At 46.3% G+C, this 18014-nt stretch overlaps 1 protein-coding gene across 17 annotated transcripts in view; it reads left to right on the forward strand.

Annotated features, from left to right (window-relative positions):
- Positions 1–18014, forward strand: part of Tenm4 (teneurin transmembrane protein 4) — a 1520543-nt gene that overhangs the window by 1433936 nt on the left and 68593 nt on the right. For all 17 annotated transcript variants that reach the window (XM_076938042.1, XM_076938101.1, XM_076938085.1 and 14 more), the window contains 2 exons: positions 217–433; positions 14209–14328. In XM_076938042.1, the coding sequence (XP_076794157.1) occupies positions 217–433; positions 14209–14328 (337 nt within the window). The remainder of the gene's footprint in view (positions 1–216; positions 434–14208; positions 14329–18014) is intronic.

Raw genomic sequence — 18014 nt, forward strand, 5'->3', positions numbered from 1 at the left:
TTAGAAGAGGGAAGAATGTACACACTGTATGCTTACTTATCTGTATCACCTATTAGACTAAAAGGCTGGGCCAAGATCTGAAGTACCTGGATCTCCTTGAACTCAGAAAAAGCCTAGGCTTATGTCTGCATTTAATGTTGGTCAGTTAGAGAAAGACAGGCAAACATGGCTGACTGAACATAGCTGTATAAACAACATGCTCTGTTGCCCCTGCAGATGGCTTGGTGGACTGCATGGACCCTGACTGCTGCCTCCAGCCTCTCTGTCATGTCAACCCGCTGTGCCTAGGCTCCCCTGACCCTCTGGACATCATTCAAGAGACACAGGCCCCTGTATCCCAGCAGAACCTGCACTCCTTCTACGACCGAATCAAGTTCCTCGTGGGCAGGGACAGCACACATATCATCCCTGGGGAGAACCCCTTTGATGGAGGGTAAGTCATGGGGCTCGGCTCTAGGGGCTGCTCTTGGAGGGAGATTGAGTCCATTCTAGATGTGAGGAGACTGAGAAGGTAGGTGGGTGTCAGAGGTTCTAATGGGTTTGCAAGAAGCAAAGAAGTAGCCTCCAGTACCCACACTGACAAAGCTGCAGTCTAAGGCCTTCTGAATTATTATGAGCAAAGCTGTGCGGCTCCCACTGGGTGATAGATGAACAGAGGGAAAAACCAAAGGTCTGAGGAGAGTCATGGATCAACACCCACTTTGCAGTCAGTTCTTTCTGATCCTGTGGTCTCCACATGAGCTGACACTGTTTGCCCTCAGAGCTGATGGAAGACCTTACTAACCTGGTGGCTGGGACCATTGATGCCCCCCACGCATGTCCACATGTGGCCACATGTCCACGCATTTTTTCCTTTGACAGTTGTGTCATGCATTAGACATTTTCACACTGAGACACACTCTGTACCAGGTCTGGTGCTAAGATGACAGAGACAAGTCGAACACACTGTCTAGTGGGGTAGAAAATAAATACAGTTCTAATGTGCTCGGCCAAACTATGTTGCAAGAATCCTGAGGGGCACAGGGGAGGTGCTCTCGAGCAGGAGACTCTAGGACATGGGTAGGAGAAACAAGTCTTAAAGACGAGAGACGGTTAAGTAGGCAGATGAAAGAGGGAAGGCTCACAGGAAAGAGTTCACCAAAAACATGAGGCATGGAGGGATCCTGGAGCCATCAAAAGATGGCACTGTGTTTCCTGCTCCCCAGGTCAGGGCATTGAACCAACACAGTAGCCAGAAAGAAACAGTTGTAACACTGTCTCTGGAATCTCTTCCATACAGTGATGTGCTATGTATGCACATCTTCACTGGGACTCTGGAAGTCACCAATCGCATGCCTCCAAGGTCAGGACTTCTGTGCCAAGGGTCTCTATCCCGAGGGGAAATAGGAAGGGATGGACTGTGGGGATGGGGAATCTGCAGGGCTTAGATGGAGACGGGTGTGAGGATGGAGAGGTCTCCTGTGTGGATGCTTGGGTGGATGGTGCTGTTATCTGACACCAGGATGAGGATCTAAAGCAGAGCCAGGAGGAAGTCGATGGCTTCTTCTTGAGCAGGGAAAGGGTAAGATAGTGAGGCTCCCAGGAAGAAGTATCTGCAGCCTGTTGGAAGTCATCCTGAAGCTCTTGATTTGAGAGGCATCTACATCAGGCAGAGGTGACCAGTTACCACCCAGTGCTAGCTCCAGGAGCAGGTGTAAGACTGGAGACCAAAAGACCATGGGGCCATGCTGGATTACTCCTGCTCTGCCCCATAAGGTGGCTTCTGTGGTCCCAGGTATAAACGGGAGCCCCAAGAAGGCCTCCCCTCTGTGTGTGATGGAGCCTAGATACAGCCTCATAACTAACCTCAAAGCTCACCCATGCTATCCTAGCAGTCCTAGCAGCGAGCACATGGACATGGGGAAATTAAAGGAAAGAAGCACTCTGCACCCAGAGAGAGGGTCAGACATGCAGCAGCATCCAGCAGGCCACCCTGCTATGGAGATGGCTCATTCTGTAAAGTGTTTGCTGCAGAAGCATGAGAGCCTGAGTTCTGACCCCCAACAGACACACACACACACACACACACACACACACACACACACACACACGCTCACACACATGCTCACACCAGTACCAACATAAAACCATAGAACCACTCTGCACTGTGCAGAGTCACGCAGCTGAAACTGTAGTTCTGAGGAAACGGACAGGCAGGGCCCCAGAGCTTGCTGGCCAGCCACTCTAGCTGAAATGGCAAACTCCGGGTCCAATGACAGACGGACCCTCTCTGGAAAAATAGGCAGAGAGCTGTAGAAGAAGACACACAACCTAACTTCTGACCACTCCCCACCCCTACATGCACACAAAAATTCATGGGTACATTAGAGGGCACACTCTTCAACACACCCCAAAAGGAATGGAAAGTCTACCCTTTGGACCACAGGAATCACCTTATGGGGCACAGCAGAAGGAATCCGGCATGGCCCCATGGTCTTTCAGTCTCCACTCTTACACCTGCACAAGTCCAGCCACATGCTAGAGTTAGGGACAGCAAGAGTGAGGGACAAAAGTGACTTTTTTTTTTTTTTTTTTTTTTGGCCAGAAATGTTGCTTTTGTTCCTAAGCAGGCAGCTGCTGCTATCTTATTCAACTGTGTGGTTTTGTGTGTATGCTTGTAGCCCTTCCCCTGGCATGAGTTCTTTTAATCAACTGCAGATATAAGTAATATTCTTACCAAGGAAAACCTTACTTGCTCAGCCTTTCATGACAGACCCATATGGCATCCGATTAGGGCTACGGCTTGTCAGTTGCCTGTAGCTGTTCTGTTTAGGGAGTGCCCTATTTATGCCAGCCTGCCCTGTGCCAGCAGGAACATGCCTCCTGGGTGTCCTGGTTATGTGCTGGGCCTGCTGCTTAAGCTCTATGAGACACCGTGGGACCTTCACTGGGTTCTCTGCACTGCTTCTCTAATATAGAAGGCTCACACAGACTTGAGAAGCCTGTGCTAGGGGAACATGCAGAGCCAAGCCCCACTTCAGCTCTTGGCTCTGTCCCCCCTGTGTACATGGATCTGACAAAGGACTAAATGAAATGAATCATACCAGAATCTGCCACCCTCAAACCTGTGTGTCCCAGGAAAGTCTTGCATCTCACTCATTAGAGCATTCAGGAGCTGTTCAAGGAATGTGTGTGGCATAAACCACCTGAGGGATGAGGAAATAAAAGGGAGAGAGGAACAGGAAAGAGAGAGAAGGCAGAAAATATGGAAGGAAGGAGTGGGCAGATTTTACTTGGTTTTATACTGAGGATTCAGGTTCCAGCAAGGTTAGATCACCTGCCAGACATCAAACTGGAGAAGCCAGAGAAGATAGCACGAAGGTCCTTGTTTATACATCTGTTACCTTCAGTTAAATTTCATACACTCCAAAGGCAGAGGCTGTCCATCCCTCCACACCCGTGACACCTCAGGAAGGGCCTGTAATGGGATATTTGTTCTACAAATGAATAGATAATGAATGGCTCCAAAATGTTAGTATGGAATCGCTGCCTCCTGGTATTCTCCCTCATCACAACGCCCCTGCTCCCTACTCATCTAGATGCAGAAGAAATAGCCATCAATCACCACAGATTTCCCGAACATCCCTCTGTAAAATAAGCTCAGGTGACTAGTCACCAGAAACACCAAGCAGCAGATGCCTGCCCAATAGCCTCAAGTGGGTGTAGAAGTAAAACCCTCCCTTCTTGGTGCCACTGGGGTAAAGTGGAGTCCGCCCCCACCTGGACTTACTGCTTTCTCTTCTCTTATGTGGGAGGGTTTTATAAGTGTAACGGGGGAGGGGAGAGAAGCCCAGTGTTTCCTTTCTGGCTTTACCATCAGTCACACATACATGAAATAGAGTAAACATTTCATAGCAGCCATAGAAAAGATTAAAATATAAGATCTATACTTGGGTCTGGTACCTAACAGGAGATTTTATAGAGAGATGGTAGCATTATCATTAAATTAGCATAAGCCTTGCAATCAGACAATCTGGCATCCTTTTCCCTGCTATTTGACCTTGCAGGGGGTAGGAAGCAGAGAGGAGAGGGAGGGAGGTTTGGACCTTTAGCTTTCAGAGGTCCAGTCCCATCATCTGAGAGACTGAGTGAATAACATATGTGTCAGGGGTTGCCAAGAGAGTTAAATGGAAAAAAGTACACAAAGCCTCAACCTGGAGCACCCACTACCCAGAAACACCTCTGATAGTTACCTAACAGTGAGGTACCAGAAGCAATGGCATTAAAAGCTGCCACTTCCACCTCCTTAACTGGAAGCAAAGCTTGAAAATCAGCTGCCCTCCAGAAAAGTCTGGTAGACATGCAGAGAGAAATAGGTTTAGATTGCCAAATCACTCTCTGAGGATAAGAAAAGGCCATATTCTTGCCAGCCAGCTGATACTGGGATACTTGTCAGTAAGGAATCCAGTGACATTAGGGTGCAGCTGATGAACAGACAGGTCTGCCTCAGTGCCCATGGGTAACAGCAATAAGCCTGCATTGAACCCATAACCTGACATCCTGTATGCTGTGCCACAAATTGTATCGTTTGTCTAGGACCACATTTAACAGCTTCCAAGATGCAGACTGTCACCCCACAGTGCCTCTGAGTCCTATAGGGACAGTGATCCTCAGAAGGGTAATTACTTGGCTCTGGATACTCACAGCCATATGTCAGGGCCAGGAAGATTCACAGTGAGGGTTCAAGGCCACTGCTTGAAACTGGCTGGACTCCCATGAGTGACAAAAGTAAACAAGCCACTCTCATAGGCCAAGCCTCTCCTCAGTGGCTACCCCATGCCTGGTATGAAGAGTCAGGAGAGTCCTCAAAGGATACATAATTCAAGAAGCTGTGTGATAGGGGAGGGGACACATTCTTATGCTTCTGTACAGTACCCCATCTGGTGCCAGAAGTAATGGAGTGGTGGGGCAAGCCTCAGCTCCTCAGGAAGCTGGGCTCCATGGCCGGGGGTTGTGGGGGGAGAGAAACACAGTGGTGGTTGAATTACTGAGACAGAAGCACCTCAGAGAAGGATGAAGAACAGGGAAGGCCTTCCTAGCCATCCTGTTAAAGTTAGTTAGTGTTGTGTCAACAGATATCTAATCGAACACCTTAAATGGAGGAGAGATTTGTTTTGGCTCACGGTTCTGAGGTGTCAGTCCATGGCTAACCTACCCCACTGCTGTGAGCCTGTAGAGAGGCAGGGCATTAGTGCAAGAGTGTGTGACAGAGCAAAGCTGTTTGCCTCTTAACAATCAGGAAGTAGAGTGAGACTCAGGAAGGGATTTGGGACAATGGCCCCAAGAACATGCCCTTCAGTGATGGACTTTCTCTAGCTAAGGCCCTGCCTCCTGCAGTATTCACCATCCCAATAATGTAGGAAGTTATTGTGACTGATTCCATCAGTGGATCCAGCCATCAATTAGGTCAGAGTCCTTGTGATCCAGTCACCTCTTATTGATTAGGTCCACCAGCTACAGACTGGGGCTTGGGCACATGTTTCTTTTAAGAAACACCTCCTATCCAAACCCCAACACCATTCATTCATATCCCAGAACCCAACACAATGCCTGGCTAAGCCACGTGTTCAGCAATAGGTTTAACCAAGACCGTAGTTCTGACACTCTTCCACTGTAAGCGTTATAACCTCACAAAGTGATAGCGCTATGAGTAACCTCAGGGGATCCTAAAGTGGGAGGGTACACACAAGCCTACACCTCACCATCACCAGATTAGGTAGCTTAAACACCAGTGTTCTCTCTAGCCAGGGTACCAGGACCAGTGTGCCCTTGCCTGTTGTCCTAGGCAAAGATGATGAGCAGCATTTGCTACTGAGACTTGAGTGAGAGGGAAGGAGCCATTGAGGATTCTGATGGGAGAAGGGTCTCCAGCTGTCCAGACAGAAAGGAAAGAGAATAGGACACAAACCATGGAACCCAGAATCAGGCATCTGAGAAAGGGACAGCAACCCGAGTATCTCCCAAACACCCCCAGGGCAGAGCCATTTCCTCTTCTGGGCATGTAGACTTCTGAACAAGACTAAAAAGGTTGAGACGCTGGGTGTAGGGCAGGTACCACCTGTATGAGTAGTTACTTCTTACCGGTGCTAGACAAGTTGAAGGACTACAGGAAGATGTATTGACAAAATGACCACCCAGGTGGTGCTGAAGGCTCAGCTATTTGAATATGGTTGAGAATATATTTGAGAACCCTGGCTCAGTCTGAGAAATGATACAACATTGGCAAGTTTTGCTGGTTGTCAGCTCACTCAGTCAGCAGATAGCTGTGGACAAGATGTTACAAGACTCAGCTGATAAGACATGCTGAGCACAGCAGAGGAGAACACCCAGAATGGAAGTAGGTATTCATGAAGCTGTATGAATATGTGTGCATGTGTGTACATGTGCATGCTTGTGTGTGTTTGTAGATGTGTACATGGATAAGTGTGTGTGTGTGTGTGTGTGTGTGTGTGTGTGTGTGTGTACGTGCTGTAAGGAAAACTGTGGGTTTCAGTCACACAGGAGTGAGACATACATGCTAGATTAAGGAACCAAGATGGGGAACAGCATGAATTTCCAGGTTCATCAGAAAATAGAGGATTTTAATGGAGCCGGGAGATAATTAGGGAGATATTCTTGAGGAGGCATGCTCAAATATTTAAGATCAAGATGGGCTTACCAAGTCAAGTAAAGGAGCACGGTCAGCACGAAGGGCCGGGGAAGTGGGGCAGTGAGGGAGGCCAGAAAGAGGATGTAAGGGCAGGGACCCAGAAAGGTCCACAAACTACATTCAAGCATTGTGTCTGAGTCAAGACTCAAGATCAGCTTTGAACAGAGGGGAAACAACCATCGTGCCTCTTTAGCCCTCAGAATTTCTGTTAAGCCCTTAAGTGGAACCCAACTTTTTCAGAAGTTTTAAATGTGAGAGTTTACAAAAGGATGAGGTAATAGGAAAACAGAAATAGTCATATATGTAACATTATATGTGGGTTATACCAAGCATAAACCACACCCAAGTGCTGGTGCCACCAAGTCACAAATGGGCGATCCCAGACTTCTGCCCCCCCCACTTCTGTCCCTGGGCCTCATACAACCAATCAAGACCCCCCAAGAGGCTGAGCAGTGAGGATCTTCTAATGAACTTCAGATAAACAGCAGCTTCCTGACAGCTGGCCTCTGAGTGGATTTATTATTGAATTACACTCCTGCACTTTCAAAACAAGCTGAGCTGACAGGCTACCCCATTGGTTACCAAAAAGGGGGGGGGGGGAAGCAAAGAAAGACATTGATAAATTACCTACTGGAAGATGGAAAAAGATAAAGATCCTGCTTCCTCCAAGATGTCAGTTGTAATATATTATTCATGTTGGTTTTTAAAAATCCCTCCCCACATTGAAATGAATGTTTATGATGATAAAGCAACAAGGTGGGTTCAATTGAGGATGCAGGCAGCAATGTCTCACATCATCCTGATGAGCAGCTAACAACTCCTCCTCGGCCACTTGATCATCCCTTTATTGATTTCAAAAGGAATTACCATCTCTGTTTGCTTTGCAACTTAAGTGAGTTCCTCCTTGTCCATCACAGGAAGCATTACCAGATGAGACTATGGTGATGCAGAGACAATCTAGAGCATAGAGAGAGGGGACCTAGATCAAGGTCTTGGACAAGTGAGACAAGTGACCTTGGACAGAGGATACTCACTCTTCTCTGTATCATGAAGTTTCTGATTGCCACTGGATTGTTTTAAATAGTCAATGAGATAAAATACCCAGAAACTTGTATACAGAGATAACATAAAACATTCACCGGTAGTGTGCTCCTTGTCAGGCATTGCTAGGAATACTTCCTGTAAATAGTGGTAGGCTTAGATCTCCACCCCCAACTCTCAAAACAGCACAGAGGGGCTCAGTTAGTGGCTCTTGTTTTAGAACTTGAAGAACCAAGGCAAAGCCAAGTCACTAAGACAAAGGTCATAGACTTGTAAATGGTAGAGGCATCCGTTCTCCACTGCATCGTGCATGTTCCAAGTTCAGCATCTTCAGTTCAGAGATTTCTACAGCAAGATGCTGCTACCATCTACATCTCCAGCTGGCTCTAACCATCTCTTTAATGCCGCACAACATAGCACAACACACAAAGAGACTTCACACTACAGAGCACTGGCTCAGAGCAACCTGGTCTGGGCCGGAAGCCCAGCCTCCTCTAAAAGCAGTATGACTGTAGACACATCTCTTACAGACTTTGGATAAATTGTGGTTGGTGTTGAAAAAAAAAATCACATTCAATCAGCAGGAGCTCGCAGAAGACAGTTTAAGGTTTTGTACAAGTCAGGCTTATAAATTCACTTAAAGCACCTTGTGCACTGAGGTGATTTACATAACCAGCAGCAGCACAGAGCCGCAGATACTATAAGGCGGCGAAACCATGCAGTTAGAATTTGCTACCTAGATTCCTAATGATTTCTCCGATGCCCCAAATGCCAGCTGTTTTCATTGAATAACCAAAAAGGAAAGAAGTTGCAGGGCCTCTCCTCTCACTTGGCATTTCCTTTACCTATTTATACACTATACCTCACACAGGAACTTGAAACCTAATGATTTCTGGCATTTTTGTTAATTTTTTTTTTCCAAACAAGAGATGCAAGCAGAAGCCAAGTGGACTATCCAGAGGCAGAAATTCTCCACCTTGGGAAGAAGTTTCAGCTCTCAGCCTAGGGTCTCTGACCACATCCCTATCAAGATCAAATGGCTTAAGGGTCTCTGACACTACCTCACCTTCAGTAAGAGAAGCATCCCATGTCATGATTCATTAAATAATTTATTAAAAGTTTATGCCAAGCCATGCATTCAAATTCTAGAACAAACAGCCCCTTAGACAATGTTTTCCTTCGCCTACTAAAAATGAAATCAGCCGTGCCTAGTGCTGGGAATGTGCTTTAGGGAAATGTGCCTAGTCCCATCTATGTGGAGTGGAGTCTACTTTGGGAATAAGATTGTCTTAACTGTGTGACTCATTTTCTACAGAAGTATCCCTGAGGGGCAGGAATGGTGGACACTGCTTGGTAAATGCTGTGGTTGTCTCTGAAAGGCGAGCAGGCAGATTTCTAGTACACAAGGTCAGTGGAAGACAGCAAGAATGGCTCAGAGGCAAAGGCATGCATGCTATGAACCTCATTAAGACTTTAAAGCCCCCTGGTCTGAAGGCTGCTTGAACCGTTTGCATAGTGCCAGGTAAAAACAATCAAACCTCTTTGGAAAAACACAACTTGCAACTCCTGAGCATTATATTGGATTCTGTTTTACACCAGACTGGGGAAAACCTCAGGATAGTTAAGGGATGAAGGGATGGAGGATCAGAGGTGGGTGGCTCTCCAGAATCACCAAGTTCCCAGAGTCAGAAGAAGAAACTGTGACTTTCCAACCACAGTTCTTTCTGCTGCTTTCCCCTGAGTGGCAGTCGAGGCTGCTTTTTTTTCGATCTGCACTCTTCTGTTTTGAGGGAGGGCCGAGTAGCAATCCATCTGTTGTCTCTCCGGCAGGCTCTTTTCTGTATCCCAAGTCTGGCCTCTGGCCTCAGGGAGCAATCAGGCAGATCTTATAGTCACCAGCAAGGGCACCTTGTTCAGGCTCTAAGTGTAGAGTTGGGCTAATGGCAGTATATGTGTGACACCACCCCAGCTGGCTTGGCAGGAGCACTGCCTCCTGGCAGGGTTCACCCAGCCTAATTGCTTGTTTTGTGTCCCAGCTGCCTGACATATGCTAATTCCATGTGTTGACACTCTGATAACAGGGACAAGCACACTAAGGCATTTCAAATGGCATTCGTGAGCTCTAGCAAGAACTGGGATTTATATACCTCAGTAACTCTAGCAGCCAGCACAGTGCCTGGCTCCTAGGAGGTACCTGGAATTTTTGTGACTATAGACACGTGACACAGCAGTCACAGTAAGGATTCATAAGTGAGAACTAAGCTTAGCCAGTTATGTTCATCTCTAGGTGACCTTGAGCAGATATTTTCTCCCTGGGTTTCAAGTTCTTGGTCAGCGGCAGCCCCTGCTTACTCTACCTACTAGAGTGAGTCACAGCCCCAGGCATGTGAGATGGCTTTGTAAATGTGAACAGTGTAATTGTGGGACAATCAAAGTCACAGAGAAATGCTTTTAAGTGTAGAGGAGCCCAGAGGAAAGGGTGATTAATTGTACCAGGAAGAGTTGCTGACAGCTTTCCTGAAGTGTTGACAGTGGGAGTCATTCTAAAGATGACTAGAAAATAATACTTCCACTCTCCATTATTCCAAGAAAGTGACCAAGGAGAAAATACGAGACACTGTCCTAGTTTGCTCTCTATTGCTGTTATAAAATACCATGACGGAAAGCAACTTGGGGAGGAAAGGGTTTGTTCGGCTTACATGTGCTGATCACAGTCTATCATGAACAGTTTGAGGGCAGGACTCAAGGCAGGAACCTCGAGGCAGGAACTGAAGCAAAGACCCTGAAGGAATGCTGCTTACTTGCTTGCTCTCCATGGCTTGCTCAGCTTGCCTTCTTATTCAACCTAGAATCACCTGCCCACAGTGGTCTCGGTGCTCCCACATGAACCATTAATCATGAAAATGCCCTCACAGACTAGGCCTATAGGCCAATCTGATGGAGGCATATTTTCAATTGAGATTCTGTCTTCCAAGATGACCCCAGTTCATATCCAATTGAAAAAAAATAACCAACACATGCATCATACATATGTACAGGACTGTGACAGAGAACCCCCCCCCCAAAGAGTGACTATTATGGTCACCCCTGGTCAGTGGTTCTTGCCATAACACCAAGCCTGACCTTTAGTATGAGGTCAGTGACCCAGGAGAATGTAAACATCAACTCATTTGAGCTCATCAGAACTGATTATTAAATGTTTAGAAATTTGGTAAGCTGGTTGCTAAACAGCAAAAGCTGTTCTTCCAGAGGACCCAGATTTGATTCCCAGGACCCATGTCCTAGGAGTGGCTCACAACAGTCATTAACTCTAGTCCCAAGAGATCCTATGCCCTCTTCTGAGCTCCATGTGCACCAGGCTTGCATGTGGTACACAGACATACATACAGGCAAAATACTCATATGCATAAAATAAAAATTTCAATTTAAAATAAAAAAAACTAAGCTATATGAAATTGAAACATATTAAAAGGTTATAAATAACTCAAAACTTATCACTTCCTAAGTATTTTATTATGCTATAATTATCATTATCATTGCTTTTGAGCTTGTCTGAGACTAATACATCCCTGAGATAGAAGTATTACATAATAGTATCCTACTATGCATTTCTTCCCAACTCTGCATTCAGTGGCATTGGGTTGGTGGCTTGAATTCAGCCATGATGTGAGTATTTACACCATAGGAAATGGTAAACACCACAGATTGCAACTGCCTCTCTCCCTCGCCCACTCAATTTCCTACTCTCTCACTCTCGGTCTCTCCTCTATCCTTAAGCACTTACCAACATCCCATTGAGAGTATCTACTGAATAACTGCATGGAGAAAACAATCACTGGGAAACCTACCTAGCACACACACCTTTTCAAACTTCCCCTGACGAAAGCACATAGCATGATGCAGATACAGAGACCTCCACAAAGTGACTTCCCCATCTCCTTTGCTCCAGGGGAGCCCTCATATTAAACAGGGTTTTCTTGACAACTGAAAACCCTGGTTAAACAGAAATAGAATGGAAGTGTTTTCCTCTAGGATTTGGTTTCTGAGCCAAATGCTTGTCTTGCCATGAGGCCTCTGTGGCCTGTAGGGGCTGGGGAAGTCGACTTAATCTTCTGCAGAACCCAAAGCCATCCACAGGAGCCTGCCCTAAAATTACATCTGTTCTGGTTTGCAGAGTGGAGACTAAATGATAGCCAAATGGTGCTGATTTAATGTTTCCCAGCAACCAGAAAATCCCCACAAGAGAGATAAATCAGAGGATGCTGGTCTGCATGTGCATGGGGTGGGGGTAGCCAGGGCAGCCCCATGAAGGAAACCACCGTCAGAGAGCTGGTTACTATCCAGGCAGAATCCAAAGGTTCTGTACATGTCAGGAGGCTGGATCATAGCCAGAATCTGAGGTGCTGAGATCTGTTAGTAATTCGCTGGAAGGACAAAGTTCCAGTAATACAAAATTCAATTGTCCTCCATTAAAGAAAGCCTCTCTCACTACCAGCTGAGTACAATTGATGAATAAATCCCTCCCATTAGTGGAAAGATAATTTCACATAAATACATCGGGAGACCTTCAGAACAGGACTGAAAGTCTTTGCCGAGCCTCACCTGCTTAACTGGTTTGCCATGTAATTGCATTTAGACCAAGGGCCTCAGAAGGAAACCACTGACTGAATTAGCATTAGCCAGACTCTGCAGAGTGAGGTGAGTTGAGGTGTTCAGGGGGGTGGGGGGAAGGTAAGGCAAGCGGTGCATTGTGGGTAGTAGTTGTTGCCTTCAGAAAGGACAAGCTGACACGAGTGAGACCAGCTGCTTACAAGCCTGGTGTTAATTGCTTTTCTCATCAAACAGAGAAAAGTTTATCACTTGAGGGAAGTAAGGATCTGGGGTGCCTAATAAAGATGGGATAGAGTTTGAGATTTTTTTTTTCATTAGTGTCCACAGACCTTATTAGTAGCTCTTCCATAGGTAAGAAAGAAGGGGGTTCCTGAACCAGGAAGATGAAGGGAAGGTGAGCAGTGGCACCTGCATTGTTCCGGAGACCAATCATCAGTGGCTGTGTCCACAGTGCCCTGATCTCACAGACCACTCACCTGAGCCAGCATCTTCATCCCCATCCATTGCTCCTGCAGACACACCAATAGATCTAACATCTGGCCTAGAAATGTTAGGTCTACAGTCCAGCCTCCTGCAACCACCTTCCTGGTAGCCCTGGGCAAATATTAAGACCTCTCAATCTCCTCATTACAAAACAGAAAGGATCCTGGCAACTTTCTGAATGGTTCTTTCAGAGGTTCCATCAAATGGCCTTTAGAAACAGCAGAGGAAGGGAGGAATTCTGTCACCATTGCATCTACTGCAGGTCTTCTTTTGATTTGTTTCCTACTTTGAGGTCTTTAGGAAATATCATCTATCAAATTATTCTATTTCTGAAACATGTGAAAATCATCCCTCTAGATGATTGCTAATTGCCTGATTATTTGCTCAGTTCCCTGTTTCTTCCTCTGTGACCAAGTACTTGCCAGGCATGGTCCAGGCACTGCACTTCGGAGAAAGCCTTGCCATGTCTTCAAACTGCTTGATGTCTGGGGTGGAGAGGGGAGGGATGTGCAGCTTGGCGAGGTACCAAGGCCTTGGTGTGTGGTTTTGAGGGAGTGAGATGTGAGTTCTGAGCAGAAACATCAAGAAAGGCTTTACAGAGGTCCTTTGAAGTGTGTGTTGAAGGATGAGACTATTGGACTGTGTGTAGAGATGACATTTTAGGCAGATGGGAGGACATCACACAGACACAGGCACCACACAACATTCTCCTGGAAAATGCAGGAAAAGTGCATGGCTTGTTGTCTACGAGGGACAAGGGGGAGGGAGCTGGGAGTGGGGACAGGTTCCCAAGCAGACACCCCAAGGGGGTGCTGTCATTTATCCTTCTCTTCCCAATTCCAGGTAAAAGGAAATATAGCCCCCCTTCATCCTGTTCTCTTGTGTTCTCACTTGCAATAGTAAAATGATGATTGTTGTTACTCGCCATACCATTGTTACATTGCACCAAGATAAAAAAAAAAAAAAAAAAAAAAAAGGAAAACAGAAACAAAAAAAATGAGGCTCCAAGAACTGCACAAGTACAGAGATCTAGGAAGTAGCAGAGCTGGGATTTGAACCTAGGCCACCCAACTCTGTCGTCACATGCTTAACTATAGCATGTTTCTCCCTAGGATCAACTTTCTCCCCTCAGAGCAGATGGCAGCCTTAGAAAAATAACTTTAGAGTGAGATACTTGAAAACGTTTCCCCGGAGTATTTATCTCAAGGACACATTAATATCTTGAGAGATGATTTTTTTAAGAGATTATTATTTGTATGAAGTGAACACGTGGGGCTCCTGGATGTTAGTCCTGTCTAAATGACCAGCCTTCTGGCTATGACTTCTGGGGCTTCCCTGCAGACCGTGAAAGGTATTTCATGTTCTTCTCTCTTCTCTTCCCACAGGCATGCTTGTGTCATCCGTGGACAAGTGATGACATCAGATGGGACACCACTGGTTGGCGTGAACATCAGTTTCATCAATAACCCTCTCTTTGGATATACAATCAGCAGGCAAGATGGCAGGTAGGAGACCCTTTGTGGTCCGGGGAGAGTTATGGCCTGAGAGTTAGGAGTTGTAGCCTTGCAGCATAACTGCCCCAGATCAATTATGTGGACAGAGGGTTAGACCTGGACCCAGACAGCCTACATTCTAACACCAAGCTCTGCAGCCTACTGTTTCGTGATCTGTGCCTGCCTCTGTCCTCTGTCCCTTTGGCTGTAGATGTAACACCCTCTTCTCGTGAGGCTCTCACATAAACAGAGAGTTCCTTATTCATACTATGCTGCCCATTGGCCCCTCATGGGAATACTGACATGGGACTACTTCATAATGGATAAAATGGCTCCTGGAATCCTATTACTACTTTGGTTTCTACTTTCAACTGCTTAGAGGTTGCTCCAAAAGGAGCCATTTAGGTGATAGCAGAATTCTGGCCTCTTAATTTCCCTGAGAACCATCAACAGTATGAAGTAAAGCTAGGGTTTTGTTAATGGCCCTGGACCTCCCCCCACCATGTGAGTAGAGTGTGCTTGGACAAATATTGCCCCCTTGGGCCCTCAGCTTCTTCATCTGAAGCATGATTCTAACACCATCTACCTCATACACTGGATGTGAGGATTAAAGGAATAGAAAGGACAGTGTGGTGAATGAGGAAGCACCTAGCTTATAGTCTGTGTCTAATAAATCGTCATCTCCTGCCACCAAGGATTCACTTCCTAGTGTGACACATGGTAAGTAAATAAATAGTGGATGGAAAAAATACTAATTATTACAAATTGTTGAATAACAAGGAGAGAGTAGCACAAATATTTCAGAGCAAAAGAGGGCAAGTGGAATACTTAGGCTGTCGATGGTGAGAAGTCCTCTATTTTTAATGAAATCAGGTGATGTCAGTCCATCTGGCTGAGCGTGGACCCATAAGGTTGATTCCTCACTCTGTGTTGGAAATTGTGCTCCAGCCTGATTGATTTTAGCACCTCTTTAATCCAATATCAGATGTGAGCATGTCCCAGCCGAGGTGATAATGAAGCAGGCCTCATCTGTTTGGAGACATGTGTGCCTCTTAGACAGCTTGGCAAGCTCGGTGTGGGGAGCCTCCCCTCCTCCGTGGCAGTGGGAAGGGCACAGCTTAGAGGAGGTCTGTGCCAGTCCTCAGGGAGAAAACTGGCCAGGCCAGGCCACTGTTCCCTGCCTTGCACAGTTTCTGCCCAGAAGCCCCTCTGCAAACACCCACCAGGGCATGAAGGAGCTCCCTTTATTGACTATGCCTGTCTTCGGGTTTTGGATAGTACAGAAATGGCAGCTGTACTCAGGGAATCCTGAGCCATGGGTATTCTTAGTACATCACCGCCCACAGGGGAACAGTCATCCAAACAGGAGCTTTTGGAGATTGTTCTTTTTGCCATAAAAGTTTCCACATGAAAAAGCAAACTGTCAGTCAGTAGGCCCCTCTGTGCTTGCTTAGACTAGGACCATGAAACATGCCACAGTAATCCTACATGTTGTGACCTTAGGAATCACCTATTCTTTGGGGTCTTTGGGCTACAATTTCCCTGTTGGTGCTATACTGGCCATATCTACTGTTCCTTGAGGGCATTGAGCACCAGGAGGGAGGTTTCCTGCATCAGCCTCCCACGCTGTAACACAGAAAGGGTGCTGCTTAGAGCTTGCATTTTAAATAAGTCCTTGCCCATGCACCACGGGCCTAAAATGTTCTTTCCAACACAGACATAATGTATGGGAAAGTTATCACTTGTTCCCATAGTGTGTGAAGCTCCCTCTGTTGTATGTGAACAGGGAGCATCTGGCCCACTCCACTCCTCCTTCCGTGACTCAGTTTTTCCTATGCCCGATTTGTAGAAGCTACGAGGCTAAAGACAGTCAGGAGGTGAGAATGAGTGTGCGTGCATCTGACTCACCTATATAGTCCGAGTTTTCCAGGCAGCACCTGGACACTCTCACCAGTTTCCTACCCACAACTACACACACACACACACACCACATGATGTCAAATTTTAACAGTAGCTCATACACAGAAAAATAGTTAACAGAGAAAATACTCAAAAAGATGGAAAATGCAAGTCTTGAAGGAAAACTAAGAGTCCTGCAGACAAGAGAAGCAGTTCAGGCTCACTGACCTGAAGCGTGAGGTTGTGCTGAGCATGATGCCCAGGGAACACTTGGCATCTTGGGCTTGCCCACCCATCACTAATTAGTAACCCTGCCAAAGGACTTTGATGTTCAGCCTAATTTTACAGACAGAGAAACCAAGGCTTGGAAAGGTGATGTAACTCACCTGTAATGTAAGAGTGCTGTTTGACCAGCAAGAGATAGGCTCCATTTAGGAAGTAGGCCTTCCCTCTGTGGTCAAATCCATGTTCACACCTACAGCAAAGTTTCCCAGCCAGAAAAGGAGGCCTGGCCTCAGCCCATTTCACTCAGTCCCTGGAACGGCCTGCTCATGGCCTTGAAGAAAAGTCTTTTCTTGTTTGTCATCCCTCCATCCCTTCAGGCTGCCTCTCTTGAAAAGAACTTTTGAGTCCAGCCAAATTTGTGTCTGGCTGTTAAAAATTCAAATACAGATACTCATTCACTCTGTGACAGGAATAGCACCCTGTGTTTCCCCCAGACTGGGCATTCTCCTAGAGAACCACACCCTGAACTCTTAGACTACAATAAACGTCCACCCTTGGTGTTTCCCCATCATCCCTTCCTGAAGGAGTGTCATCCAACTTCTAAACATTAACACAAAAAGGACCACGAGCAGTTAAGTGTGTGGAAAACGCCCTCAGAAAGAAGAGTTTGTCTTTGGAATTTGAAGAACCATAATCAGAGTCATCTCCATAAGCAAAATTTCCTCCAGGACAGGATGGTTTAATACAAGATTCTTGCAACCTGTAAGGAAGGGAGGAGTAGTGAGTTGGACAGCCAAAGCTAGCCAAAGTTGTGTGTGTGTGTCCAGGTAAAGATGAGATCCTGTATTGAGGAGGTCTCATAGACCAGCAACAGAGGCCATCATTGGGTTGATCTGAGTCAGTAGCCAAGGTAAGACTTGCCCATTTGGCAGTCAGTTTAGAAGCAGTGGTAGTGTCTCATATATTCATTCTGTGAGCTAAGTGCTAGACCTGTCCCTAGAAAGACAGGGAAATGGATGTCCTAGGTACTGGAACAATTACAGTGCATTGCAGCATGGGCTGTCAGGAGTCTCTGTGAGACAGGAGACCTCTGGGAGGGAATGAGAATTTTGTTTGAACAAGGTTTTGTCATGGCAGGCTCTGCAACCCTAGCTGGCCAGGATAGCAACACATCTGAAATCTCACAGCTTTTGAGGCTGGAGCAGAAGAATTCTGAATTGAAGAATAGCCTGGTATACACAGAGAGGCTCTGTCTCAAAGAACAAACCTGTAAAGTAGAATGTACCACCTAAGAGGACTTTGTCTCCTCCGTGGCAGCGGAGGAGAGCTGGCAGACAGTGCTACTGGTCTCAGGTCACCATAGCAGATAAAGCAAGCTCAGTACACAAGAACTAGAAGGAGGGGGGCCCAGACATGTTCCAAAAACTAAAGTCCTAATGGTCAGAATTACTCAAAGATGACCTGTCCTTCTGTGGCTACAGCAAGCTCTTGGTGACTGGATCTGTGCAAGTATGAAATGAGCAGCCCCTTGCTGGTGGTTCAGTTGAAGGGACTAGCCCTTCACATTGAGAGAG

The sequence above is a fragment of the Arvicanthis niloticus genome, chromosome 1, assembly GCF_011762505.2.
Source record: "Arvicanthis niloticus isolate mArvNil1 chromosome 1, mArvNil1.pat.X, whole genome shotgun sequence".
NCBI classification, from domain to species: domain Eukaryota; kingdom Metazoa; phylum Chordata; class Mammalia; order Rodentia; family Muridae; genus Arvicanthis; species Arvicanthis niloticus.